Genomic DNA, 19,269 nt, shown 5'->3' with positions numbered 1-19,269 from the left:
CAGCCTCCGCTGCTCACATCCGTCCCCCGGGGAGGGAGCTGGGAGCTGAGGGCGGGCTGGGCATCCACGCGCGGGCGCCCTGACCTCTGCTCTCGCTGCCCTGCAGATGAAGGCCTGTGGGACATGTTTGTGAAGGACATTCCGCGGGGCGCCACATCCTACACCGCCAGCCTGGACAAGCTCAGGCAAGGAGTGACCTACGAGTTCCGGGTGGTGGCCGTGAACCAGGTGGGCTACGGGGAGCCCAGCAGCCCCCCTGCTGCCGTGTCAGGTAGGAGCCCTGCCCGGGAATCCCGGGGCGATGCCCCTCCTTCGGGGGCAGGGAGGGTGACCTGGAGCCACGGTGACGGAAGGACGACCGGCGCGCGTCTCCCGAGGGCTCCGCACTCCCGACCACGCTGTGCTCCAGCCGTTCTGAGTTCTCGTCTCTCCCTGAGCGCCGGAGCCACCAGCTCCAGCCGGGCGGGGTCCCCCCGGGGAGGAGGCTTCCCCGGCAAAGTGGAGCCCAAGACCCTCCATCAGGGGACGCGTCCTCACCGTGGAGCCACGGGCCGGTTTTGAAAAGCAAAGATAGCCCCCAGCAGCCACCGGGGAGTGTGGTAGCCCTTGACACGCGGTCGTGTCCGACAGGGGCCCCGCTGAGCCCTGCGCCTGAAGTTGGAGGTGCCCGCCCCCTGCCCTGCTCTGGGTGGAGCCGTAGACACGGGGGAGGCCAGGCTGCCTTTCCCAGAGCTCGAGTGTCAGTGGCGACGGACTCTGTCCTCACCAGCGACGTGGCAAGTGGTGTAACAGCTGGGGGACAAAGTGACCGCCTGAAAATCAGGAAGGGCTTCTCGGAGGAGGGTGCCCGGGTCTGGGTCTTGAAGGGTGCAGGGGGACGGCTGCAGGGAAGGGAGAGCCTGGGACGAGGCAGAGGAAGTAGCAGGTGAGGAGCCCGGTGAGGACCAGCCGGTGGGGAGGGCAGGTGAGGCTGGTCCCAGGTGCGGGTGAGAAGCGGATCTCCAGCCCGCCTGCACCTTAGGGTCACCCCTCGGGAATGCTTAGAAAACAGCAGGGCCCCACCCTGGACAGCAATTGCATCACCGGGGGCACAGGTCTGGGCTTGATGATTGTCTAGCTCCGCAGCGGTCCTTACGTGCAGCCAAGATTGCGAGCCGGGCTCTAGAGGGGTTGAGTGAGGGCTGACCACTGGAGGTGATGTGGAGAAGGGAGCAGGCCGAATCCGGGCCAGAAGCCACGAGAGCCTTCCTTCCAATCAAGACAAATATGTTTCCCTTCCCTGCAGTCACATTTGTTCAAGCTGCTGACTGCACTTGTTTAAATTGAAAGCATCCTTCATCCTTTCCTTGCCGTGAGTCTGGAGGAAGGGTAGCGTCTTGGGCGCTCAGGCCCCTGGTCTAGGAGCAACATGAATCCCAGGGGCGCTCAGTGAGAGGGGCTGCAGGAAGGACCTGGGCACCACTCGCTTGTTTAACGAACAGTACGTAGAAAAGTCAAATTTTCCTCGCTTCCTTCATCTTTATTAAGAAAATTGTAAACTTACCCCAAAGTAGAGAGAATAGAATAAGGAACCCCCATCACCCATCGCCCCAGTTCAGCAATTCAAGATATGCCTCCCTTCGTTCATGAACAAGAAATATTAGAAAGCAATTCCAAATGCACAGAGCTTTTAATTCCGCACACGCGTAGCCAGTGGCAAAGGCTAGTTCCTACGTAAGCATGCGGCTCCCAGCCCTTGAGGTCACGGGGCACCGTGGCTGGACCGTTCCTCTGAAATCCGTTGCATCCCCGCGCTGGCCTTGGCTGCCAGCTGGTCGGCAGTCCGCTCATCTCATGGTTTCGAGAAGCCAGCAGGCCGTCACCTGCCGGCCTCCCTCAGGCCCTGCTGTGCAGACCGGGGGTGGGGAGCCCTACCCAGGGCCGGAGTCCTGTAGCCCAGCCCAGGCCTTTCTGCCCAGGCCTGCTCTGCGCCACTGCCCAGCGGTCGGCCTGGATGTGTTGGCCTTATTAGATGGAAGACTTAATGTACAGCCTGAAATCCAGCTCATGTATTTTGGATTTAAAGTGCTGTCATCTGTCAAGCCTCCCTGTGCTGTTACATGATCCAGAGCAGACGTCCCCCTCGTTCCCAGGGTGCACACGCTTCGCATCCAACCAGTGAGGTACTTAGCGTAAGGGAGAGGTCTTTTCTGCGGGTTTCTGCTCCTGGGAGCCAGACCTTGGGCTCCACCTGTAATGGGCTTCCTGTTCCGTCCCTCACGTCCGATGCCCCGAAACAGGGAAGCTCGTGGAAGGCACGAGTGGGACCCCAGGGCCATCTGACACCTACCGAGAAGCAATTCCCATTTTTCTCCTCTTAGTAAATGGAATAAAACATGAGGAAGACGATCCTTCTTCAAAGCAACTTTCAAGTGAAACCTTTTCTGTTCATTCTGGGAAAACATATCTAAGGGGGGCCTGTTGTTCGGCTCAGTTTTGCTGGAGGATCGAAATAAATAAAACACGGCCCAGTCTTCGGGGTCGGGGGCCCTGACGCAGCGGAGGAGGCCGACAGGTAGTCAGGCAGGCCCACCCAGCCGGAGGGTGCGAGCAGAGGTTTCTGGGCAGGTGTGGAAGGGTCCAGCGCTCGGCACGGGCAGGGCTCGGGTCACAGGGTTCCCAGGCTTAGACTGACCGCACCCCGAGGCCAGTAGGGGCAGCACTGAGGGCTTTTAGGAGGGGCCGACTTCCCACCTGAGAACGCTCTCTGTGACATCAAGGGTTTGAGCACAACGGGAAGAGGCGACACATTGAGCAGTGGTTCCGGTGGCCCGGGCGGCGGTGGTGGCCCAGGGGGGTGGCAGCGGGGATGAAGGTGGCCAGGGGACTTGGGGGCTGTCTGGGAGGGAAGCCCCGGCCCTGGGAGAGAGGAGCAAATCCAGGCGCTTTTGTTCCTCCCTCCCTTTAACCCAGACAGCATTTGTAAGTAGACGAAATTGAGGGAACATAAGCACGATGGCCAGGGTCCAGGACAGCGAAGTCTCTGGGGTGGGAGCAGTGGGGGGGGAGACAGGACCCTGGGCCCAAAAGAGACGGTGGAACCAGAGCCTTGCCTCTGGGTCGGTCTGCCCGCGACAACCCAGACCAGGCAGTGGTTTCACCCTCCCCGTGCCCGGGGCTGCCCCTCGAGTCCTCCCCTCCCCCGTTGACAGCAGGGGCTGAGTTTCTGCCCCACGTGACCGCGTCCGTGTGCCGTGTCGCCCTTCAGCTCAGGTGGAGACCCCGTTCTACGAGCAGTGGTGGTTCCTCCTGGTGGTGGCGCTGTCCAGCCTGCTCGTCATCCTGCTGGTGGTGTTCGCCCTGGTCCTGCACGGCCAGAAAAAGAAGTACGGGAGCTGCGGCCCAGGTGGGACGGCGCCTGCCTTTCCCTGTCTCCCCACGGGGGAACTCTGGAGCTGAGACGTCTGGGGTTTCCCTCCTGGATCCGGGGTGCCCACATCCACATTCCATTTCATTCGATAAAACACGCCCAACAGACATCCCTTCGGAGGCAGCGGGTGCAGGGAAACAGGAGCTCTGGACCTCGGCCACCAGATTCTGTCCCAGCTCTGCCCTCAAGTGGGCCGTGTGTCCTTTGGGTCATTTGGCCTCTGTGAGTCTGTTTCCTCATCTGCACTGTTGCTCAAATGCAGGAGTATTTTGTTAAGTGATGATTAAAAAGTGGAAAGCGTTAAACAGATGAAAAATCGCACTCGTCAGTATCATGAGAACAGTGAATGGGGCACGTCTCAGGCATTCCGGTGTGGCTCGGGGATGGTGCAGAATCGTGTCTGTGGCCCAGCCCTTCTCACTAACAGGGTGAGCACCTGCCTTAGGTCCCGCGTCGCAACTCTGAGCCCTCTGTGGGCCGGGTCCCCGGTGTTCCCAGCACAGCCTGGCGTGGCGTGTAGTAGGTGCTTAGTTAGCGTCCGTTGCTAAAGGAATCACCATCATTAGAGAAATGGACAAACTTGGGCAAAGCCGACCACAAAAGGGCACATACAGTGTGACTCCGTTTACAGGAAGGTCAGGAACAACCTAATGAATAGATGTTTCTAGAAGGCAGGATGGTGGGTGTTCTCAGTGGAGAAGTATAAGCTGCGAAGGTCCGTGAGGGAACCTTACGGGGTGCTGGAAACACTCTGATACCTCTGTGAAGCGGGGGCCAGCGGATCCCCCGACCCCAGCCCCCGGCACCATTGTCACAGCACCAAAAGGGTTCATAAAACCAGGCGCCTAAAGTGCCTGCCATTTGCTTTTGTAACATTAAGCCATTCATCCCTCCAAGAAAGGATTTATTTTTTTCTGTATAAATTCACTTCTAACAAGTGTTCATAAATCAGATTTTATTCCTACGGGATTTACAGTGTATGAATGGCATGTCATTTTACTGAGTTAATGCTATTACAGAATCCTATGTCTGGCGCAGAGAAAATCTCCCCGCTTTCACTCTTCTCCTCCATCTGGGAAACAGACCTGAAAAGTTTGATCTGACCTGCAGCTTCTGATACTCAGCCTCACCCTGGAGCATTAATTTAACGTCATCATTGAAGCCCAGGGGGGAAAAAAAGAAAAGAAACACTTGTCTACCAGAATGTCTCCCTGCCTGCCCAGGAGACACACGCAACCTAAACCTTTGCTGCTGCAGTCTCGTTCTAACCCTCCCGCTCATGCTTCCGTGTACACCGTCAGATTCCCCTTCTGACAACAGTTTCCACCTGCCCTCCTCCCATCAACCCAAATCCCTACTCGCAAGCAACTTCATCTTTCATTCACCACTCTCTGTGTTCTGCTGGCTTTTTCCCGTTGCACACGAGTAGAACATTAAGCTGCATTGAGGCCTGTGGGATCCCCAGCAGAGAGGACCCTTGTGGTCTAGAAAGGCTGATGAATTTTACAAACACACACGGAGCCCTGCTGTGTGCTCGGGCAGTGTCCCGGGGGCTGGGATGTAACTACGAGCATAATTGTGTGAGCATAACGGGGTCTGTGCTCCAAGAGCTTATGGTCTGGTAGGGAAGACAGACAGACGACCACGGGGAACAAGCCAGCACAGGAAAAAGGCAGACGTGGTGACGGCACCACGGAGAGAAAAAACACAAGGCGAAGACTTCAGGGTCCGAAAGTTCTCTCTGATCTCACGACCCTTGAGCTGTGATCTGAAGGAGGGGGTGAGTGATAAGTCAGGAAGATGGCTGCGGGAGGGGCTCCCAAGGCGGGGGAGGGAAAAGGGGGGGAGACCAGCCCGAGCAGAGAGACAGCTGTGAGGACACCAGCTCTCGTGCCGAACGAGGTCGGAGCCACCAGGACCTCTTCGTGTCCTCCGGTTACTTGTAACTTTGGCCGGCTAATGTATTTTAGAATACGTTTTGATATGTATTTATAGACTTATTTTAAGTGGTTTTCAGTTACGTTCACAGACACTTGTGACCATCACCACAGTCAGTTTTGGAGCGTTTTCATCACCACAGAAAGAAGCGCTGCACCCTGTAGCTGTCACCCCTTATACAGTTAGTCTCCACTTACTGTTTTGTTCTATGACTGTGAGGCTTTTATTCTGAAATTTACTGAATATTTAATTTCCTCAATGGTTTAAAAAGTTCACGTATTCTGAGTACTCTTTAATAAAATACTAATCAAAATACTCGTATTTTGGTGTCAAGCAAAATAAACACCAAAATACTAACGTTGTCATTTTGCTGCAGGGTTGACGTGCAGCCTTTCTCCCCAGCCTGACTCTGCCTGCCTGGCTGGCTGACGCAGGCCAGCCCGGCCCTGGGCTCCGTCCAGCAGGCCGTCGGGGAGCAATCTACTGAAGCATCTGTGCTCGTTTCCCCACCCGGCTTTAGGTAAGAGCATCTCCAACATGGAGGAGTCCGTGACCCTGGACAACGGGGGATTTGCCACCTTGGAGCTCAGCAGCCGCCACCTCAACGTCAAGAACACCTTCTCGAAGAAGAATGGGACCAGGTAGGTCTGCAACAGCTCCAGCCCCCGGTGCCGCCTCCACCTGAGGACCCGCTCAGCCGGGCCCACGCCCACGGGCCCCCCAGTGGGGCAGCGCCGAGCCGGGGGTGGGGGCAGGGTGGTGGGGAGTTAGGGATGTTTGAAAGACATTTCCAGAGACAGAAAATGAGGGCAGGTCTCAGGTGCAGGGACATGGTCTCGGGAGAGCTCCCGGCCCCAGATGGGGCAGGCGTCATGCGAAGCTGCAGGGGGACTGCAAATTGTTTGCATTGGGGGCCAAAATGGTGCCGGAGGTGGCGGATTTCTCCCACTCAGCCTCGAAGCAGGCCAGAGGGTGGGTCAGGAGGCCTCAGTCGGGGGTAACTGGTGTCCCCGTCCCACCCAGGTCCCCGCCTCGGCCGAGCCCCGGCGGGCTACACTACTCAGATGAGGACATCTGCAACAAGTACAACGGTGCCGCGCTGACCGAGGGCGGGACCCTCCAGGAGAAGTCGGGGGACGCCACGGAGTCTGAGGTGGGTGCCTGTTACGCGGGGCCCCCGCCCTCCCCAGGGGCCCCGCGACCGCACGGGGCAGGCAGAGCCGGGGACAAGCGGCTCCCCTTCCCGGACGAGGAAGGTCCTCGCTCGTCTCTGGCCCCCAGGTCCCTGGCTCGAGGCTGGCTCCTAGGTCAGTCACTCGCCCAAAGTGGACGTCGGATCCGCAAACCATCCTCGTTCCATTTTGTTTTCAGAAAGAGACCCGGAGTTTTCTGGAGGTCACCGTGGAACTTGGTGGCCTCTAGACCCCAGCTGGGTAAAGGGGGCCCCGAGCCTGCCCGACTGGTACAACCTGGGACCCCCGCCCCAGGCGTTGGCTTCCCCTCCCGCCAGCCTCCCTTCTTGCGTCCTTGTGCTTAAGAGGGGACTTTGGTCACAGCGTCGCTGGGTCAGTTAACAGGGTCAGGTGAGCAGGACGGGAGCCCTGGGACCAGGGAGACCCTGCCCCGAGGGGCTGTCAGCCTCCCGCCGAGACCCCCAGGACTCTGCCCTGCACGTCTCAGGCCTCCTTCGCGCCTGGGCACTCTCCGTGGAGCTGAGCGAGTCCTGGGTGAGGCCTCCGTCGGGGGTGGGCGGGGGGCATTCCCTGGAGGCAGCCGTGGCGGCGTCTCCGGGAGGGGCTCCGCTTCCCCCACAAGCGCCCCGGTCAGTCTCTCACGTTCATGAACAAAACCAGTCGAAGCAGCCGGTAGAGAGCTGGGGCCCGGTCAGTCCTAGACTGTTTGGTTTCAGAGGTGCTGAGCCTTGACAGGCATGAAATTCACCAAGCTCTTTGATGGACACGCAGGCCCGCCCCATCCCTTGGCAATCATACTCTAAATCAATATTTAATCTAAAATAAGTCTCACCTTCATTCTGATCTGAATTCAGGCCTTATTGAGCCCTGAGGCTCAATAAAATGGCTTCTTTTAAATTGTGGCTTGCGTATGAGCTCACAGTGGGACCGGGACAGCAGGGGGATGGCGGGGTGGCACCAGCTCGCTCGGCCTCAGGTGCTCTGTTGACAAGGGCGCCGGGCCCCCCGTCTGTACCGTAGCCGTGGGCACGGGGAAATCAGCAGGCAGCACTGCAGATGTTCAGAAGGAACATTTGTCTAAAGTTGAGGGGCTTTCCATTTTCAACTGAAAAGCTGCAGACACTGACCTGCCTCCTCCTGATAAGGAAGCCGCAGCTTGTACCAAAAGCAGCACATTGGGAAGGGGCAGGTCCGCCGTCCAGCACGTTCTGGGTCAGCAGTTAGAGACAGTCACCAGCACCTGCCTTGATCTGTCCTTGATTCCTGGGCCTGCTGCTCTTAGAGCGTCAGGCCTCATGGGCGGTGTTCACAGCGACCGGGCATTAGCTCTGCGGGCTGCGCTCTTCACGGTTCCGCGTGTGCTGAGCGCTGATTGAGCGCCTGCTCTGGGCCGGGCACGCTCGTTCAACGCTCACACCAGCCCTGCGAGGTAGAGCGGTTCTCGTCCTTGTTCACAGAACAAGCCTGAGGCCAAGGCCGTCCCACATGCAGGTGCTGAGGCTGGACGCACCCCCCCCCCAGATGTGTCCAGAGCTTACTGACCCCCGCCCTCACCATCTCCTGCAGCCCAACTCCCAGGCGCCTGTGGCCATTCCCAGCGCTGCCAGGACTGGATTCATCAATTCTGGACTCTTTGTTCATGAAAGCATTCTCAGAATGGGTTGATAGGAGGCATTCAGTCTGTTTCTCCTCTCACACAGGCGGGTGTTTTCAGATTCAGATTCAGCTGATTTGCATGGAGGATTATTAAATGCATGCAGGCACTGAGCTAGGCGTATACACACATGCCTACGTGCACACGTACATGCATTCCTAAGTACATACACGTGTACACACGTGGAGGAAGAAGGCAGGGAGGGAGGAAGGGAGGAAGGGAGGAGGGCAGGGGGAGGAGGGGAGAGGGACGTGGAATCCACGGTACATCCTGCAAGGAGGTTGTTCGGATCCTCACGTAATAGATGAGAGAGCCGAGGCTTGACAGACACACACTGATGGGCCTCGGGCTCGCAGTTCCATCTCTCCTGCCAGACCTGCTGTGCAGAGCTGAGCTGTCGTAGCCCCGGGACGTGTGGCTGAGTGAAGGAGGGGCCTTGGCCAGCCCTGTGCCTGGAGGAAGGGGTTCCTTCTGTGATTCCCACAGATGCTTTTTGGGTCCTAATGCTTTTTGGTTCAAGAAAGTTGATCAAAGGTGTGGAGGCTCTCTCCACCCAGGAGTTTCACCTTGAATCTGGGGCTCCAGGCCCCCCTGAAGCCTGTGGTAGTCGCCTCCAGCAAAGGCCCCATGGAGTCCAGGCTAAGAACTCACATGTCTGGGCTCTCTGTCTGCTCCTGCGTTCTCAGGTAGATAGAGTGAGGCCCATCTTTCTTCCAGAATTCTGTGCTCTATAATCTTGCTGGGTCCCGACGTTGACCCTTACGATTTGGGAGAGTTGTAGGCAGATGCATGGGATCCCAACACAGGGATCTTGGAAGTGCCAGCTCCAATGGGAACATTTCCTTTGAACCACATCTTTTAAACAACCAGATTGAGATGTAATTCACATACCACTCAAGTCACCCATTTGCCATATTGGTTATTTAGGTGTGTGTGTCTTAGTTTCCTCAGATTTATGAGCTTCTCAAGTCTTCTTCTGTTACTGATTTTTAATTTTATTCCATTGTGGTCAAAGAACATACTTTGTATATTTTCAATCCTTTCAAATTTATTGAGTCTTGTTTTATGGCATAGCATCTGGTCTGTGCTGCAAGAATTCACTTGAAAAGGGTGTGTTGCTCTGCTGTTGCTGTGTGGTGAGTTCCGTGTGTGTCTATTATGTCTGGTTGATTTATAGTGCTGTTCAAGTCTTCCACACTCTTGATCTTCTGCCATTTGCTGTATTGAAGTCTCCAACTATTATTGTTAACATTGTCTATTTCTCGCTTCATTTCTGTCAGTTTTAATTTCATGTATTTTCAGGCTCTGTTTTTAGGTGCATATATGTTTATAACTGTTGTATCTTCGTGATGGATAGACCCTTTTTATTAGTACAGAGTGTCCCTCTTTGTCTCTAGTAACAATTTTGTCTTAAAGTCTATTTGGTCTGATATTAGTACAGCCAACTCCAATTCTCTTTTGGTTCCCGTTCACATAGTGTATCATTTCCATCCTTTCACTTTCAACCTATTTGAATCTTTGGATCTAAAATGTGTCTCTTGCACGCAGCATATAGTTGGATCATGTTATTTTATTCATTCTGCCAATCTCTACCTGTTCACCAGGTTGTTTAATCCATTCACATTTAATGTAATTGCTGCTAAGGCAGAATTTACATCCGCCATTTTGGTGTTTGCCTTCTATAAGTCTCATATCTCTATTTCTCTATTTTTCCTTCGCTGTCATCTTCTCTGTTGAGTGGATATTTTCTAGTGTACCATTTTAACTCCCTTGTTTTGCTTTTACTATATATTTTTTCAGTTATTTTTTATAGTCATTGCCCTAGCATCAGTATTTGCTTCAGATTTATACTAAATCTCTATATTTCTGTATAGATCTATTCCCTTCTCCCCTCTTTGTGTTATTATTATACATATTACATCCATATATGTGGCAAACCCAAGAATGCATTTTTATAGGTATCATTTGATAGAATTTTGTGTCTTTTAAAGAAATTGAGAGAAGGCGAGCAAGTATCTATTTAGACTTTATCATTTTAACCTTGTTATTTACTATTTCTGGTTCTCTTCATTTCTTTCTGCCTCTTTGCACAGCTATTGTTAAGTATGTTACATTTCTATATATTATAGGCCCAACGATACAATTATATACATATTATTTTATGAAATTGCTCTTTAAATCAGATAAGAGAAGAAAGGAGAACAAATAGGTAATTATACTGTCTTTTATAATTCCCTATGTAATTACCTTTGTTGGTACTTTTTGTTTTTTCATGTGGATTTGAATTACTCTCTGGTGTCACTTGCTTTCAACCTGACAATCTTCCTTTAGTATTTCCTGTGAGGCAGGTCAGCTAGCAATGAATTTTTCTGTTTTTGTTTATCTCAGAATGTCTTTATTTCACCTTCATTTTGAAAATAGTTCGTTGAATATAAGATTCTTGGTTGACAGTTTTCTTTCAACACTTTCAATGTGTGACCCCATTGTCTTCTGTCCTCCATTTTTTCTGATTAGAAGTCAGCTGTTAATATTATTTGAGTTCTGTTGTACTGGGTGAGTCATCTTTCTCTTGCTGACTTCAAGAGTTTCTTTTTGTCTTTGTCTTTCAGAATTTTAACTATGATGTGTCTGGGTGTGAATCTTGTTCCATTTATCTTACTTGTGCTTTATTGAGCTTGTCAGGTGTGTAGACTTTTTTTTACCAAATTTGGGATTTTTTTTTTTAAAGATTTTTTTTTTTGATGTGGACCATTTTTAAATTTATTTATTTATTTATTTTTGGCTGTGTTGGGTCTTCGTTTCTGTGCGAGGGCTTTCTCTAGTTGCGGCAAGCGGGGGCCACTCTTCATCGTGGTGCGCGGGCCTCTCACTATCGCGGCCTCTCTTGTTGCGGAGCACAGGCTCCAGACGCGCAGGCTCAGTAATTGTGGCTCACGGGCCCAGTTGCTCCGCAGCATGTGGGATCTTCCCAGACCAGGGCTCGAACCCGTGTCCCCTGCATTGTCAGGCAGATTCTCAGCCACTGCGCCACCAGGGAAGCCCCAAATTTGGGATGTTTTAAGTCATTATTACTTCCAGTATTTTCTCTGCTTCTTTCTTTTTCTTCTCATCCTGGTACTCTCACTATGCTTATGTTGGTGCACTCGGTGCGTTCTCACATTTGTTGGGTGCTCTGTTCTTTTTTTTTTCTTTCTCATTCTTTTTTCTCTTTGTTTTTCAGATTGCATAATCTCTATCATTTCTATCTTCAGGTGCACTGAGTCTTTCCTCTGTCAGCTCAAATCTACCATTGAGTCCCCCTAGTGAATTTTTTATTTTAGTTATGGTATTTTTCAACTCCAGAACTTCTCATTAGGTTCTTTTTAAGTCATTTCTGTCTCTTTATTGATAGTCTCTACTTGGTGTGGTAGTGTCAGCATACTTTAATTCTTTACACATGGTCTCCTTCAGTTCTTTGAACATATTATAATACTACTTTCAAAGTCTTTGTCTGCCAATATTTGGGGCTCCCCAGAGGCTGCCTGCTTTTTTTCCTCTGTATGGATCACACTTTCCTGTTTTTTGGAAACAGCTCATTTTCGATAATATATTGTATCAACTTAGAATACTGATATTCAACCTCCGCTAGTTGTTGTCATTGTTGTTTGCTTATCTGCTTATTTGTTTAGTGACTTGCCTGGACTAGTTCAGGGAAGTCCGTTTCTTCAGCAATGTATACCCTCCGATGTCACCCCTCAGCGGTGCAGCCTTGGGCACACGTGCAGTTTCCCTGACAACCAGGGATGACCGGTCTTAGCCAGGGTCCCCTTGTCTCTTGTTCTTGCCTCCCCATTAAGATTCTGGATTGTCTACCATCACGGGTATCACACCCAGCTGTTAACCTCCACTACCTGCTAGCTCTATTATTTTTGACAATGCTCCAGGGTATAAATTACTCCAAAGTTTGATCCAATTACAGCCCGGCCCTTTTGCAGTGGCAGGATGTTGTTAACCTTTGAATTTTTCTCTAACCCCCAAGAGGGCTCTCCTTAGCTGTCTCTTTGCCTGGTTCTCGCTGCTAAACTTCTGGCCGGTTTATTATTACTTCACTTGTTGCTATCATGGAGCTGCCAGCTTCCTCTCAATTTCTCACCCCTGAGGTCGCCATTGTTTCCAACAATGCCCTTAGGCCTTCTCTGGTCCAAATACAGCCATTCCCCTCGGGCAGAGCAGGGGAGCTCTCTATTCTTAAGGACTGACTCTCCCCCTATCAGGACCTCTGTGTCACAGCACCAAAGCTGGAGTGGGGACAACAGCCCTCTTCTCCATAGTGACGTACTTGCTGAACCAGTGGGGCGCTGGGTGGAGACGGTAGCCCCTGGTCTTCTGGGCAGTGTGGAACTTCTTCCGTACTAGCCAGCTGGGGGGGGGCAATCAGGGCTCAGTATTCTCGACCTGCTGTGCCTGGTGCGTATCATCCAGCCTCCCAGCAAAGACTGGGTGAGGGAAGGAAGCCCAGTTCTCTTGGCCATACCTGCCCGGAATAGAGTTCTGAACTGTGGAGCTGGGGCAGTTGGATGAGAGATGCCGGCAGCTTCCTGCTCCAGGTCAAACCAAATTGCTGGACTAGGAGCTGGGTCTTCTTGGCCACATGTGCTCAGAGTGGAGCTTCTCTCACCCTGGGCTGAGGGGCAGGGCGAGCAGGTCATAGGTCAAGTGGCTCAGACCCTTGCTATTCTTAGTGATTTTAGATTTTCTGGAGTAAGTCTTCCCCCCTTTGCTATATGCCCTTGGCACCAACTCCAGGGACTCTAAACGTTTATAAGATAATTTTCTCCAGTTAAATCATTGTTCCACGAGGGAGAGGACCTGCTGGCTCCTCCGGCCATTCTGGAAGGATCTTTGTATTGATGATTGGTCGACTGGGCGGGGTCTCCTAACCTCCCGTCCTGCCCACCTGCTCCTCCAGAGCCAGAAACCCTATGAGGTCTTGGCCGGAAGAGCTCTTTTGCGAAGCTAATATTTCACTAAAAAAAAATAGTGATGCCATCCTTTTCTCCCAATTTTCAGAAATATTGCTCAAGTGAAAATTCTAAGAATCCGTTCACAGGTGCACAGCAACCTGCCTGATGAGAGTTGCTCTGAATTAGGCCATCAGCGTCACATGACACGTGCTGTGGCTCTCTGTGTCCCTCTGTTTAGAAATAAGAGGCTTTGTCTCTGTTTTATCGCACAGATGCTTATGAATTACATCAGGGCTACTGTTCAAATCGCATCTTAAAAATTGTTTTCGAAATCCAAAGAAGCAGTTTTCAAGATCTCTCCTGCTCCAACCAACTTAGACCAACCCCCTCATGCTTAATTAATTCCCTAATAATATTTGAGTCTTTCATCTTGCCAATATAGTACCAAAAGTGCTGAGATTACCTCTATTAGCTGCTTGCCAGGCGTCCATGCACCTTTAGAAACTCTCACAGTCCGTCTGCCAGCACATCCAATCACAGGCTGGCCTTCTACGGTTTCCTGGGAAACCAACACACATCGCTATTTCATATCACACAGGAAACTTAAAAAAAAAGACCCTGCAGTGTTTCCTTTTTGTCAATAATTCTAAATCACTAAAATACATCCTCATTAAAAAATAATAATGTCATCTAAACAATAAGCAGGGCAGGCAGCAGAAGGACGAATGGCATTTTAATTCGGTGCTTTCTTGTGAAGGCAAAGGCAAGACCTGAGCAGGAGCCAGGAGGCCCTGGCCCTTGCCCTCGCCCTCACCCTCGTGTGTCATGAGACCTGGGTACGCTCTCACTCTCCCTAAATGAACAGCAAGAAGCTAAAGGAGCAGCTCTTAGTCTCTCCTCTCCTTTCTGCACGATGGTTTTGTTCTCTCACAGTGGCTTTTGGGACCACTTGGCTGGACCTGCAGCCCTGCCACTCAAGGCTGACAGCCGCCCAGCTTGGTCCCCACATGAAGCACTCTGCTCTTCCAGATGCAGTGGGAAAAATCCCAGGGCAGGTTCTGACTGGCTCAGCTTAAGCCACATGCCACCCATTAGCCAATCACTGCTTTCTGAGGGTCAAGCCCTTCAGCCCATGTCACAGGGAAAGGTGGGACAAGGGTCACTTCCTTCAAAGGGTCACAGTTCAGACACAAACACTGGGACATCACTGTGAGCTGGACAGCCAACCCCGACTGTCTCCTGCCAGGCCCTCTTCTTAGTGCCCACATTTGTCACAGGCCTAGAGGACACTGAGATCTGTGGTTGAGAAAGTGCATAATGACACATAGCTATTAAGAGGTCTCCAGTGAAACTACGTTTTGTTAATCACGTGAACACACACATGAGTGTGGAACACGTGATGCGTTCATTCTCGAAGCAGTGCTGGACATACTCTGAGAAGTGCTGGCTCCTGCAAGAACTCAGAGCCCCCTTCCAGGCTGCCCCTCGGTCCCATCTGGTGACTGCAAACCCGGCTTCGCCGCAGCCTGAACAGCTGCAGGAGGGGGGACAAGGGTAGAAAGAGGGGAGAGAAGTGCCCCGGGCCACCCCCTGGGTGTGGGACATGTTTATAAAACGAGTGACCGCCGCATAGGATGGCCTCCATCACTGGAGGGACCTGGTGTGAGACCCACCCATTGAAGTGTCTCTAATCTTTTATACAGCTGGGGTTGAAGGCGGCCCCGAAAGGTTACTGAGAAGCCTCTGTCTCTGCCACCTGGGCTGCGATGCCAGAGCTGGGTCTGCCCCCACTCTGTCCCCAGCCAGTATGACCCTGAGATGGTCACTCGCTTCTGTGGGCCTCCATTCTCTCCAACACAAAATGAGATGGAATCCAATCGCGACTTCTCACATTCGTCCTCACGTGGTTGGGACGGTGGGTGGGGAGGACCCCAAACACTGAAGGGTGAAATCTTGAATCTTAACGTTCAGTCTTCAAATCATCATAAACCCTGACCCCGTCTGTGAAACCAGGAACCATATTGCTGTCGTCCAATCCTGAACGTTCCGTGAATTTCTCATGAGGAAAGAGGGCTTCGGTGTCTTCCTTCCCCTGAGCTTCAGGAAATTTAGAACCAAAATCAGTGTCTGAAGAAGTGACAGACCCAACTCAGGGACTGATAACAGATTCCTCGGCTTCCCTCCATGACCTCTGTCCTCCTTTCTCTGAGTTTACGCGGAGCTTGGCCTCATAAGCCCCTCAAGGCCTCTAGAAAACAGATGAAGGATAAATCTTAACCACCACCTGCAGACGCAGGCGCCTGGTCTCTTATCTGAAAAAGATACACTTTCAAAAACTGGGCGTTTCTCAGGGTGGGGCTGAGTCCTGTATCGGGTCACATCCCCAGCAGGGCCGGGGGGCACTCTCGCGGAACCCACCCGTGTGTCTGCAGCAACCCCTGAGGACATCCACACCGGACGGCCTCCCTCCCGGCAGTTCAGCTCGGGGTCCGCGGCACCTTAGCTCAGCGCAGGTCAGTCTCTGCCTCCAAACGAGTTGCAAAAACAGCTTTTGGTTTTCAGAGCATCATGGGCTTGGGACTGACGACTAGCGGGTGGTGAACCTGTTCAGCTGCCGTGGAGGAGGGGCTTGGAGCCGGGAACCGCCGAGGCCTGGGTGGCCGAGCTCAGGGCAGGCTCCCGCGCCGCCCGGGGCCTACACAGCCCTTTTTCATCCATAAACCGGGAATCCGAACTCCCACCTCCCAGGGTCACGGTGCAGCGACAGAGGTGGCACGAGGCTACTCTGTCGTGAGCAGTGTCCACAGGAAAGAAGCCTGGGCTGCCTCTCGGCATCGCTGTCCGATGATGGAGAAGCTGTCCTCCGCCTCTGGGATGTGTTGGGAGGGCACGTTTGTCAGCCCCCGTTTCCAGGAGCTCTGCCTCAGCCATGCACGATGGCACAACATGAACGGTTTACATTTAACGTCCTGAGGATTCCCAGATCTGTGACTCACCGTCGTTACTTTATGTAAATATTCCATTTAGAGCAAGGGTTTCAGTCTGTGTCCAAAAAATCCCAGAAGTCTCTGGCTCCACCGTATGTACACGAGGGGTGTCTGCACAGCCAAGAGGCCGCCCGCTCTCACAGCACGAAATGCTGCTCCCCGGGTGCGGGACAGCGTGAGCCCTCGGGTCCGAGCTGCCTTCGGGGGCGGCCGTCACCCCCCAGACCGCCAGGTGAAGGCCGAGGGCGACTGTCCCCTCCTCCCCTGCCCCCACCCCAGCCTGGCCGCTGCTCAGAATCCTCCCAGAGCCTCCAGGGAATACACGTTCCCAGGCCCCATCCCGAACCCACTGAGTCAGGAGAGCAGAGCGGGAGCCGCCGCCCAGGAAGCTGTGCTCTTCCAAGACTTCCCTGGAGATTCTGAGCCAGCATTAGGGGGACACTCAGTCCTTTATACCACCCAGGCCTCCGCCACCCTCCGGGGAGAGGAGAAAGGGCAGGTGTGGCTGACCCCTTGACGGCTCGGCCCTGGAGCCCAGCGAGGAGGCGCCCCGCCCGTGGGCGGCTGGAGTGTGAGGGACCAGCCAGTCACCCGCCTGCTGCCCACGGTGACCTTCACCTGGCAGGGTGCCCCGCAAGGGGAGGGGCTTTACTCGGCCACGATTCCTGTCCCCTCCCTGAACTTGAAAGGCCGGAAGCCACCGTGCCTGCAGACCCATTTTTGGCACATGGAAGGTGGCCTCTGTGAGGTCCGGGGTAGCGGGCGCGGGGAGGAACGCCTGTGCTTTCAGGGTCTGGGGAGCGTCTTGGGCGCGGGTCCTCACAGCAGAGCCCGGCCAGCCTGGGTGCCATCCCCACCCACCAGGGGGCAGGAAGCTCCCGGGATTCAGGGGAGGGGCCCCGGGACCACCTGGCAGGTCTGGGACAGGGGAACCGGGAGCCCCCCCTGCTCTGGGAAAGCACTTCGGCCTCCACTACCCAGATCTGCAGACCCTCCAGCACTGAAAACCCGCCCCCAAGACCGCACAACACACGGCATGGAGTTTTACTTCAAGAAAATGAACATAGAAACCGTGCGGGCTAAGTGCCCTTACTAGAAACTGCTGCTTTGTTTGTAGAAAGAAAGGGGGGAAAGACCCTCAGAGGGACTGATCTTGAACCATCAATGGGCAGCCCACTTCCTCCACCAGCTGCTCTAGGGCCGCATGGTGAGGGGTCAGGTCCCTCAGTGCCTGGAGAGGGAGGGCCCCGTAGCACTTTAGACACCACGACACCGCGTTCATTTAGGGTGTCCTTTCTTGGCAACCTCCCCTCAGAGATGGGCATGGATGTGACATTCCCTGGGAATGTGTGTCCCATGAAGGACAAACCTCCTCCTCACCCCCTCTCACGCTCAGGATCGGATCCCATTGGTCTGTGGGAGCCTGCGTCACAGTCTTGGGCAGGCTACGGCCCCTAGGCCTTCCACACCCCCGTGCTCTTCTGTGTTCTGCACTGCGAGGATACACACCATCCCCCTGAGGCTGTGTAGACCTCTCCCGGGTGGGAGATGGAGAGTAGACCTCTCCCGGGTGGGAGATGGGGTGTAGACCTCTCCTGGGTGGGAGATGGAGTGTAGACCTCTCCTGGGTGGGAGTGCTGCGTAGACCTCTCCTGGGTGGGAGTGCTGTGTAGACCTCTCCTGGGTGGGAGATGGAGTGTAGACCTCTCCTGGGTGGGAGTGCTGTGTAGACCTCTCCTGGGTGGGAGATGAAGTGTAGACCTCTCCTGGGTGGGAGTGCTGCGTAGACCTCTCCTTGGGTGGGAGTGCTGTGTAGACCTCTCCTGGGTGGGAGATGGAGTGTAGACCTCTCCTGGGTGGGAGATGGAGTGTAGACCTCTCCTGGGTGGGAGTGCTGTGTAGACCTCTCCTGGGTGGGAGATGAAGTGTAGACCTCTCCTGGGTGGGAGTGCTGTGTAGACCTCTTCTGGGTGGGAGATGGAGTGTAGACCTCTCCTGGGTGGGAGTGCTGTGTAGACCTCTCCTGGGTGGGAGATGGAGTGTAGACCTCTCCTGGGTGGGAGTGCAGTGTAGACCCTCCTGGCACTGGCCCAGGCACAGTGATGGGCTGGGGAGCAGAGACTCAAGGGCAGCGAGACAGCACGTTGCCCGGCTTGGTGCAGCTCAGCCCGGGTCTCCTGGGGGGAGGTCTGGGGGGTCCGTGCGCGCTTGTGTGGAGTGTAGGAGGTCTGGGGCGGGGGAAGCGGGAGGAAAGAGTTGACCTGCACCATCCCACCGTGGGCGGCCAGTGCTGGTCCCCTTCCTGGCCCTTCCTGTTCCCCGCTCAGCCCTGCTGCCCACGGCCGCCGTCCCGCGTAGCTCCCCCCGTCCGTGGCCGCCCCCCGTGTCCCCCCCTGAGCTCCCCCCCGCCCCCCGGCCGCCTGGCTGACGCCTCGCTGTCCATCCGTCTGTCCGCAGGGCACCGAGTCCGAGTCCGAGGACGCGCTCCCCCAGCACTCCTTCGTCAACCACTACCTGAGCGACCCCACCTACTACAACTCGTGGAAGCGGCGCGCGAGCGCGGCCCCGCACAGGTACGAGGCGGTGGCGGGGGCCGAGGCCGGGCCGGCCCCGCACGCGGTGGTCACCACGCAGAGCGCCGTGTTCGCGCCCGCCGCCCACGGCGCCCGGACTCCGCTCACCGGCTTCTCGTCCTTCGTGTGAGCAGCGCCGACCCCGCGGCGACCCTTGTTGAGACAGTCAGCTCCGGAAACTGGGCTACAGCTTGGGTTTAAGAGGATCTGACGCCTGATGATTGATTTTACCCACTTGTGAACGCGAGACTTCAATTAGGAAAGTTTTTTTTTACTGGCTTTTTGTAACATCGCTGCAGGAAGCGGGTTTCTTTGTTTTCCTTTTCTTTTTACGAGAAGGTGTGTTTCACTGGTGCAAGGGCTCGTCACCCCGACCTGGGAAGACCTGAGCCCTCGCGTCCCGGGCTTCTCCATCCTGCGCCGACTAGGAAGGCTGGGGGAGAGGGAGACGGGGGTCCAGGGAGGCCGTGCCTCTTGCAGGCCGCGCCCTTCTCGTCTCTAACCCCTGCCCGAGAACCAGCGGCCCATCTGGGGCTCCATCCCACCGTCTCCGTCTCCGGGGTGCGAAGAGC

General features: G+C 54.4%; 1 protein-coding gene across 1 annotated transcript in view; it reads left to right on the top strand.

Moving 5' to 3' along the window:
- The window catches only part of SDK1 (sidekick cell adhesion molecule 1), a 182,814-nt gene extending 163,892 nt beyond the window's left edge, over nucleotides 1-18,922 (top strand). The window contains exons 28-32 of the mRNA XM_061207928.1: nucleotides 107-271; nucleotides 3,248-3,385; nucleotides 5,868-5,988; nucleotides 6,371-6,500; nucleotides 18,582-18,922. Of these exons, the coding sequence (XP_061063911.1) occupies nucleotides 107-271; nucleotides 3,248-3,385; nucleotides 5,868-5,988; nucleotides 6,371-6,500; nucleotides 18,582-18,827 (800 nt within the window). The 3' untranslated portion in view covers nucleotides 18,828-18,922. The remainder of the gene's footprint in view (nucleotides 1-106; nucleotides 272-3,247; nucleotides 3,386-5,867; nucleotides 5,989-6,370; nucleotides 6,501-18,581) is intronic.
- The last annotated feature ends 347 nt before the right edge of the window (nucleotides 18,923-19,269 follow it).

The sequence above is a fragment of the Eubalaena glacialis genome, chromosome 13, assembly GCF_028564815.1.
Source record: "Eubalaena glacialis isolate mEubGla1 chromosome 13, mEubGla1.1.hap2.+ XY, whole genome shotgun sequence".
NCBI lineage: Eukaryota > Metazoa > Chordata > Mammalia > Artiodactyla > Balaenidae > Eubalaena > Eubalaena glacialis.
This window is presented reverse-complemented; position numbering and strand designations above follow the sequence as displayed.